This window comes from Lepidochelys olivacea (genome assembly GCF_965140295.1).
Source record: "Lepidochelys olivacea isolate rLepOli2 genome assembly, chromosome: 3".
Lineage (NCBI taxonomy): Eukaryota > Metazoa > Chordata > Testudines > Cheloniidae > Lepidochelys > Lepidochelys olivacea.
In genome coordinates this window covers 90,903,573-90,915,932 of record NC_140413.1, presented here as the reverse complement: position 1 = coordinate 90,915,932, position 12,360 = coordinate 90,903,573, and the positions used below count along the sequence as shown (strand labels likewise).

Below are 12,360 nucleotides of genomic sequence, written 5' to 3'. Positions count from 1 at the left end.
TCGACATGAGCAAGCACTGGAAGAAGTACCTTTACACGTACTCTGAGCCCAAACTATTAGTTACAAGTGCAATATTTGGTTTGGAGGCTTCATCAGGTGAACGCTGATTATTAGTATCTTTGTAGAGCAATGAGCCTAAGTAATGATACTTTTGAAATGCTTCAGGTTCCCTATACCTGCACAGCTTACTGGGATTGTAGAGAGCTACCAGTACCAACTTGAGTCAGAGGGACGTGAGAGAAGTGGCATATTAATTGAGGATAAGCAATTTATATTTTGTTTACTATTGGAATGTTGGTCAATAGTGATTTAAGAGTATGATTTATTGACCTCTTTAGCACAGGAGAATCAAGAGCCACCAGGTTATAGAAGTGCAGGATTTATTTTATAGCTACATTAAGCTTCTTTTAATGTTCAGCCATTTAAAAAATGAGATTGTAAATATTGAAGTACAATGGTTTCATACACAGCTTTATTAAAACACAAAAGCATGAAAGGATGAAGAGCACTAAAATGTCAGTTTTGTAATGGAGTTGAAAGGCAAGGTTTAGTAGTTTACCATAAGCAATTTTCAATTTATATATATTTTTCAAGAACAGAATTTTTAAAACCAAAATTATCTATGTTAGTCTATAAAATCTGTGTGCTACAAATTTAAATATTACTTATATTTAGTTTTTTTTGTTGTTTAACTCCTAGAGTCACAGACTTAAAGGGGAAACAGGGGGGGAAAAAAAAGCAATCAGGTAATACAAATCCTCAAACCCACTCATTTATATAGCGCAATAGTTTCCTTTAGGCTATGGAACATCAGTAGTTCAAAAATGAACTCGTGTATGCCCTGCTTTAGTAATTTAGTCCCAACAAAAGATAATTATAGAGTCTGAATCATGATTTACTTATAAGGTTAACGTATGAGGGACATACATATATGGGGGAAGTTATCATTTTTGCCATTGGGGAACTGTAGTTGTACTAAGGGGAAATTTACTTGGAAGCCTCAGATGTATTTTGTAAAATACTTTGTGTTTCTGACTGATTCTCTATACTATATACCAGCTCTTCCAATTTTTGTAGTATCCAGGTGTTCTACTATGTTGATTAAAAGAAATAATTTAATAAAGTTCCCTTTGGGGCTTGTCATCTTATTATTGCATACATCATGAAAACACAGTAGCTTTGCTCACCAGAACTGTTGACTTTCGGACTTCATACATTGGCATTTTTAGTGCATATCAAAGCTTCTTGGATTCTTTGTTTTAAACATTTGACAATTACAAAAATAATGACATTTTAAAATATTGGTCTTAAATTACTCCTATTAAACGTGTTTTCACTACTTACAGAATCACTGATGATTATTATACATGCAAAAAGAGAAATCCCTGAAGCTGACATCTTATATACTTGGAAGGAAGGAAACATCATCTAGGGGTAGAAGTACATGATGGGGAGGGATGCAGAGAAGAGACCTGGACTCAGGGTCAGAAGCAGCTGATACTTGATTTAAATCTAAGTATAGATGTAACAAACCATTGCGCATCTTGGTCTCTTGGAGTAGGAGGTGCAGAACTTTCAAAAACATGTAAGTGACTCAGAACTGGAGAACAAGTAACCTGGAAAGTCAGAGAGACTTACGATCTTTTGGGGCCTACTTAATTATTCTAATGTATGGGATTGGCAATACTGGATTTTTCAAAGTTTCTTAAGTGACTTTGGAACGTAAATCTCATGGACTTTCGTAGGAATACATGAATTACCATACTGAATCAGACCCTAAATCCATCTAGTCCAGCATCTTTCTTTTTTCCAGAGTAACAGCCGTGTTAGTCTGTATTCGCAAAAAGAAAAGGAGTACTTGTGGCACCTTAGAGACTAACCAATTTATTAGAGCATAAGCTTTCGTGAGCTATAGCTCACTTCATCAGATGCATATCCTGGAAACTGCAGCAGACTTTATATATACACAGAGAATATGAACCAATACCTCCTCCCACCCCACTGTCCTGCTGGTAATAGCTTATCTAAAGTGATCATCAGGTGGGCCATTTCCAGCACAAATCCAGGTTTTCTCACCCTCCACCCCCGCACACAAATTCACTCTCCTACGATAGGTGATAGCCCATCCAAAGTGACAACTCTTTACACAATGTGCATGACAATCAAGTTGGGCTATTTCCTGCACAAATCCAGGTTTTCTCACATTCCCCCAACCCCCATACACACACAAACTCACTCTCCTGCTGGTAATAGCTCATCCAAACTGACCACTCTTCAAGTTTAAATCCAAGTTAAACCAGAACATCTGGGGGGCGGGGGGGTAGGAAAAAACAAGAGGAAACAGGCTACCTTGCATAATGACTTAGCCACTCCAAGTCTCTATTTAAGCCTAAATTAATAGTATCCAATTTGCAAATGAATTCCAATTCAGCAGTTTCTCGCTGGAGTCTGGATTTGAAGTTTTTTTGTTTTAAGATAGCGACCTTCATGTCTGTGATTGCGTGACCAGAGAGATTGAAGTGTTCTCCGACTGGTTTATGAATGTTATAATTCTTGACATCTGATTTGTGTCCATTTATTCTTTTATGTAGAGACTGTCCAGTTTGACTAATGTACATGGCAGAGGGGCATTGCTGGCACATGATGGCATCTGATGAAGTGAGCTATAGCTCACGAAAGCTTATGCTCTAATAAATTGGTTAGTCTCTAAGGTGCCACAAGTACTCCTTTTCTTTTTTCCCAACAGTGGCCAGCCCCAGATCTTTCAGAGGATGGTTTTAGAACCTCACAACATTTATGCTCCTGAATTACTTAGGAGGTTTAGAAAATCCAGTACTGCTAACCCCAATGACTCAAAAACAAGAAGGCAGGCCCTGAAAAATCATGAGACTAAAAACAACCCCTCCACACACATTATTACATCCTGGGTTCGTTTTATTTGCCCTTTCCACCCCTCCAAGCCTTTAAAGCATATTTTCAAGCTTTCTTCACAGCCATTAGAGCTAGATACTGCCATAAAAAAAAAAGTAAACTGAAATTCTCATATTCACATGACTCCAGGAGCCCAGGTGTTAAGAAAAACACCAATCATCATGAACCTCATGATAAAAATTAAGAGTTGGGAACTCTATCACACCCTACTCAATTAAGAAAAATCTTAGAAATAATTACAAAACCAATAAATTCTTTGGAGATGGCAACTTCCGTTTTGTTGTTTGAACACAGATTAGGCCCTTTGGTTTTACCACAAAATAAATAATATTAACATGACCACCTATGTATGATAGAGTCTCCAATTACTATTTCTCGAATACAATATAATTCCATACATTTCCCCTTAGATACTTTTTGCTCAAATTGCCATTAAAAAATAAAAACTTCATTTTAGGGCAGAAACCAAGCATGGAAAATTTCAGCCTGAAATGTGAAAGTTTCAAAATGTCAAATATGAGTTTAGAACGAAAACCCAAAGAAAAGCTTAAGCTACAGACTACAGAAGTCCTGCTATTTCTGCTATAAAAATAGTCTGTCAACCGAATGCCTTGTTTTTATCCATGAAAATGGAGAGAGAGAGAAAGTCAAAGAACTGACTTATTTTGGAATCTATTTTAATGGTCTAAAGCAAGACCCTTTTATCTGGATATTATATAGAAAGTTGGTGCTGTACCTGCAATACCCTGTACCATTTGAAAATAAGGATATTTTGAGCCATATTACTCACATTAATGGAAATGTTCTGATTCAAACATAGGAAAAAAAGGGCTTTGCTCTTACCCTAAGTGTTTGTCTACATATCGAAGTTGCCCCAGTTTAAGTAAAGGTGTGATTTTATACCAATATAGTTAACCAGGTGCAAACATTTGTGTAGACACCTGTATACTTGAGTTTGCACCCATAAATTTACTGATGCAAGCCTCATAGATATAAAGCCAGATTTAAATTGATTTAAGAGCGTCCACACAGAGGGTTTCACTGTTTTAACCAAATAGATATAAAATCATACTTTTAGTTAAACTGGTGCAACTCTGTTTAGCACAGGGTTAACTCTCTTTATTCCTTTCTGAATATCTTTTAAAAGTACAAGTGGTAAGAAAAGCATTCAAAAAACACAACCAAACACACAAACAAAAACCACACAAACCTAACACTTAAGGATTCAATGAGCTGTGCACATAGTAAACACCAAAAATGGTGCCAACAAAACTCACAGCGTGCTTACTCAGGTACAGGGTGGATAAAAATCAATGATTTTAAAAAAAATCAATTTTTTTAAATTTAAATTGGATTTTTTTGATAAAATGCTTTTTGAGGAAAAAACCTATCTAAAGATAGTTTTTAATTAAGATACTTTATAGCTCAAAGATATCTCATCATGTAATAGGGATTATAAATTCTAATTCTATAGTATGAGACAATATATTCATGTAATGTTTATTAAAAGTTTTGTAAATGAGTTCCAATAGTTCATGGATTAGGGATCGAATCTTATGGGGTTCCAAGGGCTTTTGTATAGATTATTTAGGCTAATCTTTCCATCTACCCAATGGGACTCAGTGCTCAGTCTGGAAGATACAATCAGAGATGCTTAGTTTTGCCGTTCTCAAACTGTGGATTTGTGCCTCCAGAGATAACAAGCATGTTAACAGCAAAAATGTTTTAAAATAATTATATAGAGGTGAGAAATAACAGACCTCAAGCCTATTGTCCTCTGCAAATTTGTGTACACAGAGTCAATCCCTTACCTCTCTCTAAAAGTGCAAAGTTTCAAAAAGTTCAATGAATAGAAGATTGTTGGGGGAGGAATAGATCTGGACAAGGAGAAGTCTGGAGATAAATGTGAGAAGGGAGGGACAGGCAGTAGAAGACTAACACGGCTGCTACTCAGAAACAAAAGTGTTGCCTGAATGAAACAACATCATGGTAAGTATTCCTTCTCAGGAGGAAGCTGCGTTGAAGATGATGAAAGGAACATGTCTGAACATGCAGGATCTTCAGGTTGGTAAACTTTTTTATTTCATACTTCTTCCTTAAGGACTATTAAGTCTTAAGTCTTCCTTCTGGACTATTCTTGAATTCTCATTTTTGAGCAAAAAATATAGCTGTTACTCTATGGTACTATCATTTTAGATGCAGTTGTGATAAAAAATAAATAGCTGAAATAGGCAGATCTTCCTTTTACAATTTCACCTTTAAAGTAGTACTGGGCGTCAGTGAATGCAATGAGTAATACTAAATGAGCAGTATGGTAATAATAATTAAATAACTGCACTGACTTATTTTGTTTAGGAGAATCCCTCCTCAACATACAGAATTCTGAAGACAATCTACCTTCAAGATCACCATCATTTTCTATAGTTTCAGTTATCTGCCTATGACAGTGTTTCAGTCACATCATGTATGTCACATAGTCACAGTACATCACCTGTAGCAAAAAGAACTCCATCATCCAGAAACAACTACAGATAAGTTTGTGATAAGAACCAGCAGATTACAAAAAGAGGTAATTGATGAAAAAATTGCTTGGTTTGTTTATGCAACAAACTCTCCTTTTCATATGATTGAGAACCCACACTTCATTAACGTGGTTCAGTCATTAAGACCAGGATACAGTCCACCAGACGCAGATGTTGCAGGCAAATTGCTGGATAAAGTGTATGAAAGAGAAATTGAGCAGTGTGCAAAACATGTAGAGGGTGAAATTGTTAACCTTTGATGGGTGGAGCAATGTCCACAATGATCCTGTTGTATGTGCTTGTGTGACAACAGAAGAAGGGAATGTCTTCCTTACAGAAACAATTGATACATCAGGAAATGCACACACAGCAGAATACTTACAAGAAGTAGCAGTAAAAGCTATAACAAACTGTGAAAAAAAATTCAAATGTCTAGTACACTGCTTGGTCACAGACAATGCTGCAAATGTATCCAAGATGAGAAGAAATTATTTAGAAGCGGGTCGAAAGAGTCCCAAGCTAACAACATATGGTTGCAGTGCTCATTTGATGCACCTCCAAGCCCAAAGACTTCAGTGTTCTGGAAATAAAGGCTAATGTTGTTGAAATTGCAAAATACTTCCATAACAACCACTTTGCAGCAGCTGCTCTGAAAAAAGTGGGAGGAACCAAGCTAACTCTCCCACAAGACGTGCAATGGAACTCAGTAGTGGAGTGTTTTGAGCACTGTATCAAGAACTGGCCTAATCTGATGGCAGTTTGTGAACAAAATCGTGAAAAAATAGATGGGACCGTCATAGCCAAAGATCTCAACATTGGGCTGAAGAGAAATGCTGAACACCTGCTGAGTACCCTGCAGCCTATTTCTGTAGCCTTGAACAAAATGCAGGGAAATGGCTGTTTTATTGCTGACGCTGTTGAAATTTGGAAGGAACTCAGTGAGATCTTAAAAAGGGAAATATGCAATGACAGGGTTAAATTACAAGCATTAAAAAAAACAAACAAAGAAACCACAAATGGGACAAGTACTATCTTCAGCTCATTTTCTTGAAATTATTCTCGATACTCGGTACCAGGGTCAAACCGTAACTCCTGAAGAAGAGGAGATGGCTATGACATGGACATCCAGCAATCATCCCTCCATAATGCCAACTATAATAAACTTCAGTGCTAAGGGTGAACCATTCAAGAAATATATGTTTGCTGATGATGTTTTAAAGAAAGTCACACCAGTGAACTGGTGGAAGTCACTTAAGCACTTGGATTCAGAGACTGCTGAAGTGATAACCTAACTTTTAACAGCAGTAGCTTCTTCTGCCAGTGTGGAAAGAATATTTCCTTCCTTTGGACTAATTCATTCCAAATTGAGAAATCATTTGGGACCTGAAAAAAGCAGAAAAGCTTGTTTTTCTTTTCCAGGTTATGAACAAACAGGAAAATGAAGGTGAAGATGACTGAGTTAGCTGCAGAAGCCAATATTTTAAGTTTCTCATGTTGACCTGGCTGACCTAGTCAATTTAATTTTTGGTTTTTTTTTTATAAAATATTTCATTTAACTAATTTAATTAAAAACAGTTTTAACGAAAACAAACCTGATTTTAAAAAACGTGAATATTTAACTACATTCAAAAATTCATATACCTGTTTTGTTAAAATATTATATGTTTGCTGTTGAAGAAAAAATCCAGAATACATAACATTGTTGTTCTAGTTAAACAAAACAATTTAAATGTCTGTCTGATGATGTTTTCCTCCTAATACAGCATGACAAGCAAATCCTCCGAATATAATGATTAAGCTGTTGAATTGGAGATATTTATGAAGTCACTGGGAAGTGAACTATCTACTTCAATTACCTTTGGTAAATGAAATAACCAAACAATTATTCATTTTCTGATATAGCTGTAAAATTAATCTGAAAAGTTTTCAAAACAAATCACTTTAAAAATGCATAAACTACATCTCTGAGTTGTGAAGAATATGTATGAAGGTTATAACAACCAACAATAATGCACTTTTACGTAGAAATCCATGATTAATTTGAGTCTTCCTGACTAGTGATTTAAATCATGATTTAAATCAAATCCACCCTGCTCAGGTATGAGTGAAATCTGCTGACTGTGCAGCTGGTTACTAAGAATGTAAATCATATGAGTAATTATGTAATTAGAAAAAGGATGTGGGAATAGTTAAAGTTACTACATGGTAATTTATTGCATAATGCTCAACACTTCTGTGTCCATGGACTGAAAAACTGCAAAACTGAGCCTCCTGAAGACATGATTTTGGTTGATGCCTTTGATGCCCCCCCCCCTTTTTTTTTTTTTAAGGGGGAGGTGGGGTGGGCGGAGGTACAGGTGGTTAGAACTTCATCCAGTATTTAAATCTTATTCTCCACCTCTAAAATATGTACATATTTTTCCCTTTTTCTTATTAAAATTTTTTGATTATATGTCAAGACTATACCAAAGAAAAATTATTCAGAACTGCAATAATCAAATGGCTAGATGTATGTTACTGGTAATCAAGTTAGGTGATATTTTTAAAAAAATGTATTTTAGATAAAAAGGGGGAAATTAATCAGATTAATATTTTTATTTTAGGTTATTTTATTAATATTTTAAATAAGGGACAATATTTGAGTAAGGGAGTTTGGGTCTCCTATGTCAGGAACAGCTAGGAGCCAGACCCCACCCCCATTACAGCCCACTTCCACCTCATGTGAGAGGAGGGTGATGGGGTCCCAGTAATGAGACAGCTGAGACATGGTTAGGGATTATCTGGAAATGATTAAGGAACAATGATGACCTGCCCTGTACAATTTGTTGCTGGGTACTCCCAGATACTTTAAGTGAATAAAATTGCAGAAATAACCTGATTAACCCTTCCCACCATCACATAATAAATATTTTCACACAGTCTCATGATAAGCATGTATGCAAGTGCTGGATATGAACATATCACTCTTGACACTTTGGGAAGACTTTCTATTTTAAAAACAACTCACCCATGAAGGGTGATCATTATCTTTATCTCCATTTGTGAAAAAAAAACCTAATAACTCACTTGGTCTTATTGCACCATATGAATTACAGCTCTATCACACACATGAATGAAAGGCAATCATTCTTTACCATCAAGATATCTTGTGAATCTTTTAACTCCAGAGATTCACACACTACACTGAGACAAGCACCAAGCTAGGGTGACCTTGAAAACCAGCAAACACTCAAAGTAGAATTTATCTTACTCTTCCCCTTCCTTCTACTCCAATGGTTTTCAACCTTTTTTCATTTGCAGACCCCTAAAAAAATTTCAAATGGAGGCAGAGACCCCTTTGGAAATCTTAAACATAGTCTGCAGACCCCCCCAAGGTCCGTGGACGACAGGCTGAAAACCCCTGCTCTACTCCAACCCATCAATAATTTCCAATGTTGCACATACAGGTGAGGAAACAGTACAGATAATTCTACAACCAACAATCCTTGTTTTATATAAAATTTTATCTAATAATAAGAGCTTATACATGTGGTATCTGTTCATTCTAGTTACACACACCTTCATCGGAATATAAAGTAGTGACTTTTGTAAGTGGTCACACTGACATGAAAGGTAATTTACCTCCAACAGGATGAACAGGTGGAAAGGTTCAACATCAACTACGGTTTTGAAAAGTTGATATGGGGGAGGCATGAGGTATCCCCAGAGAGGATCCTAGCTCTTCTGAATAAGCAGTTTCTTGGTATGTATTCAGGATACAGTCTCACAATATCTAGTTGTTCTATCTTTTCAGCTTAACTTCTAGTCCAGTTATTTTACCCAAGTGAAAGTTGGCCGAGCATTTGCCATTTCTGCTTTCATGAAAGTCTGGGTACTAAAGCTTATGAGTTAGCAAAATCTGTTGTTAATTAAGGTTTGTTCCAGTCCTAACTCTTTCTCTAGTCCAGTCTTTCCTTCCAACTGCAGGCTCCCCTTGGCACCTTCTCCTCCCTTCAGGCTTTCCTTTAGCACAATGCAGTGAAAATTTACCTTATCTAGCTACAGGTATGAGAGCCTTTGAGACTTATTGCAGAGGGATCAGTTACAATTGGCATTTCAGCTCTGTCTAGTGAAGTAGAGAAGCATTTTATTTTAATTTTATTGCTGCTATACACAACAAGGGTGTAGCAGAGAAATAGCCAAGACTGATCAATTAGCATTTACGATGGCTAACCCTTTGTGCTTTCAATATAAAGTTCATAATTGTTAAATTTCACATATTTGGAGCTAAAACTGTCTGTGAACATGCTAGTACTTGTTGCACATTCACTTTGGCCAGGCAGTTGTACAGTATACACAGAATGGCCATATTTCTAGGTTTCTTACACTATGTGAGACACCAACCACTTTACATGCTTGAGAACAGAATACTCTAATATGTAGGAAGATTTTTCTGATAAGGAAACAAGGTAACAATTCCCATACTTTTCCTCTGATCACAATCAATTAAAACCCAAAATCTTTTAACAATTTATGATCTTACCCATTTTTCTTACATACCATGTATTGTTGAAGAGCTAAGGATAGTAAGGTAGTTAGATTCACATTTCTCGGATTCAATATCCAAGTCTCCAATTTTTAAGATCAGTCGTTTTCCCTGAGGTATCTGAATTTTCTTTTCGCAAACAGTATAGTTGGGGTAAGTCCCAGGATAGTTCTTGGATGCCAGAGTGCCACTGTCTTGATACACCACCATGTGCCCACATCCATCCCCTGTTTGGAGTGGAAGGGGTGAGGGAGAAAGGAAGTAAAAAACAACATATATAAGGCATTGTTATCAATAGTCACTCACCAGTTTCGAAAATAAAGCATTTTATTTTGTATTACTTCTCCTCAGCTTAGTCGCTATTATACAGAAGTCCTTGTAAATTTAAAATTGATGGAGTCACAGCATCCTTCTTTTAAATCAAGAAGGGAGTGTGTGTGTGTGTGGGGGGGGGGGGGTTGAGGAGAATGTGGTTGCTGTGTATCAAGATACCAAAATCTCTAGAAACTACTGTTTCAAGTTTGAAGGAATCACACACAGATTAATTTACTCTAATTTTCTATTTTAGGGCCAAATCCTGCTGAGAATGCGAGCACATAATGTAGCATCTGGCTATCATGATTTCGCCATCAATATTTTTTTCCGAGTTACCACTGCATGTTTCAGTGAAATACAATACACAGTATTGTTGGGGGAGAAGGAAGTTAGACCGTATGTGAAAGCACAGAGAGAATTTAACCCACATTACCCCACCACTATTATAGTCAAGTTTATTCTCTTCTCTCCACTTATCCAGTGTGCACACAGAAAACACACACCCTCAGTGGGCAATGGTGCAAAGGCATTACAGGATGGTTTAGAGCCACTGATGGTGCACAACTGTCAGTTGCAGCATTAGGTATGACAACTGGAAAGTTCAAATGAAAATTCAAGCCACCTCTGTTGGAATGGGCGGGACACAGATTGAATAGAGAAAGCATTAGCTGAAAGAAAAAGCATAGGTATAGAAAAGAGACTCAGATTACTAAGGAAGCAATACACAGTGTGAGTAAGAGTAAGTGCACTAGTAGCTTGATGTTTATATTTTAAAAAGCCTTAAGCAAATACGTGCCTCTGGGTTTCCCAGTGAAATCAGTGGAACTTTTTGAGTAAGTAAAGTTACTCACATGTGTGAATGCTTGCAGGGTCAGGTCCTCAGATTTTAAGCTCTTGGGGTCATAGATAGTCTTTACCTTTGTATCTTGTACAGTATTTTTCACATTATCAGTGCTAAAATGACGACTTACTATCAATATTAACGAATAACAGTAATTATTCAGAATGGCTGGGGAGTCTCACACTGTAATTATCCAGAAGTTTACATTGGGTTACTTTGGTCAAACAGTCATGTCCCTTCTGTTTTAAACTACTAAAGAAAAATACTTAACTCATTTGGGTGAAATGGCAACTAAAAATGAAGTGCTGGCGAAGATGTGATATGCTGGCAACAAAAAAGGTGACATAATTTGCAAAGACAAGCTCCATCCAACCTGTCAAATTTTTACACAGTGCCATCATTCAATGCAACACACACACACTTTTCACAGAAAGCAGCACTTATTTTAAAGCTTTATCATCATTACTAGCTTACGTTGTCTGGAAAAAGAAAGATGAAAATTCAGACTCCTACCACTATAAAACCAAATTCCATTAAAATGTGATTCTGATCCCTACTGTTCACACTACTGGAAAAACCACACACTAAAAAGTCCCTTTGTTATAGTGGCTCTATTTACTTTTGATGTTACAGTCAAATGGTAAGGATAAACAACAATTTAGGTTTTCGAGCAGGTTGTTGCTGTTAGTGATAATAGCCTAGCGATAATAAATATAGCTATCACTTGGTAGCAACATCTATTGGTAAGCACAGCTTTGTCTACACGCAGAAGTTGCACTGACGTAGAATTTATTAGTACAATCAAAAAAGCTATTTTGGAAGAGTACATTCACACTGTATGTCATGTAGAACAGTCATACTACAATGCTTGTGTCCACACAGCAGCACAGTGTTACGGATAAAGGTGTGATGCACTGTGGGTAGGTAAATATTGACTTGAATGTGGCTTCACACACATAAATCCATTGGCAGAATCAGAAGATTGGTACGCAACGAGTCCTCACTGAGATGTACTGTCTTTACCAGATTTGAAAGAATTTGGTTTTAATTAGATTTGACCATTTAAATTCATTTCATACGTGTGCAAAAACTAATCACTTAATGTTAAAGCCATGTACTTCTACAGATCATGTGCTTGGAGTTATCTTAGTGTGCAATACACATGCCAGTGCACCTAAAGAAGGTCAATATACCCCAGAGCCAGGAATTGTCAAAATGCCATTGGT

At 36.6% G+C, this 12,360-nt stretch overlaps 1 protein-coding gene across 5 annotated transcripts in view; it reads right to left on the bottom strand.

Moving 5' to 3' along the window:
* Nucleotides 1-12,360, bottom strand: part of DCBLD1 (discoidin, CUB and LCCL domain containing 1) — a 92,212-nt gene that overhangs the window by 46,474 nt on the left and 33,378 nt on the right. For 4 of the 5 annotated variants that reach the window (XM_084622121.1, XM_084622119.1, XM_084622123.1 and 1 more), the window contains exon 2: nucleotides 9,993-10,205. The exons of the other annotated variant lie outside the window; for it this stretch is intronic. In XM_084622121.1, coding sequence (XP_084478247.1) covers nucleotides 9,993-10,205 — 213 coding nt within the window. The remainder of the gene's footprint in view (nucleotides 1-9,992; nucleotides 10,206-12,360) is intronic. 5 annotated transcript variants of the gene reach the window in all.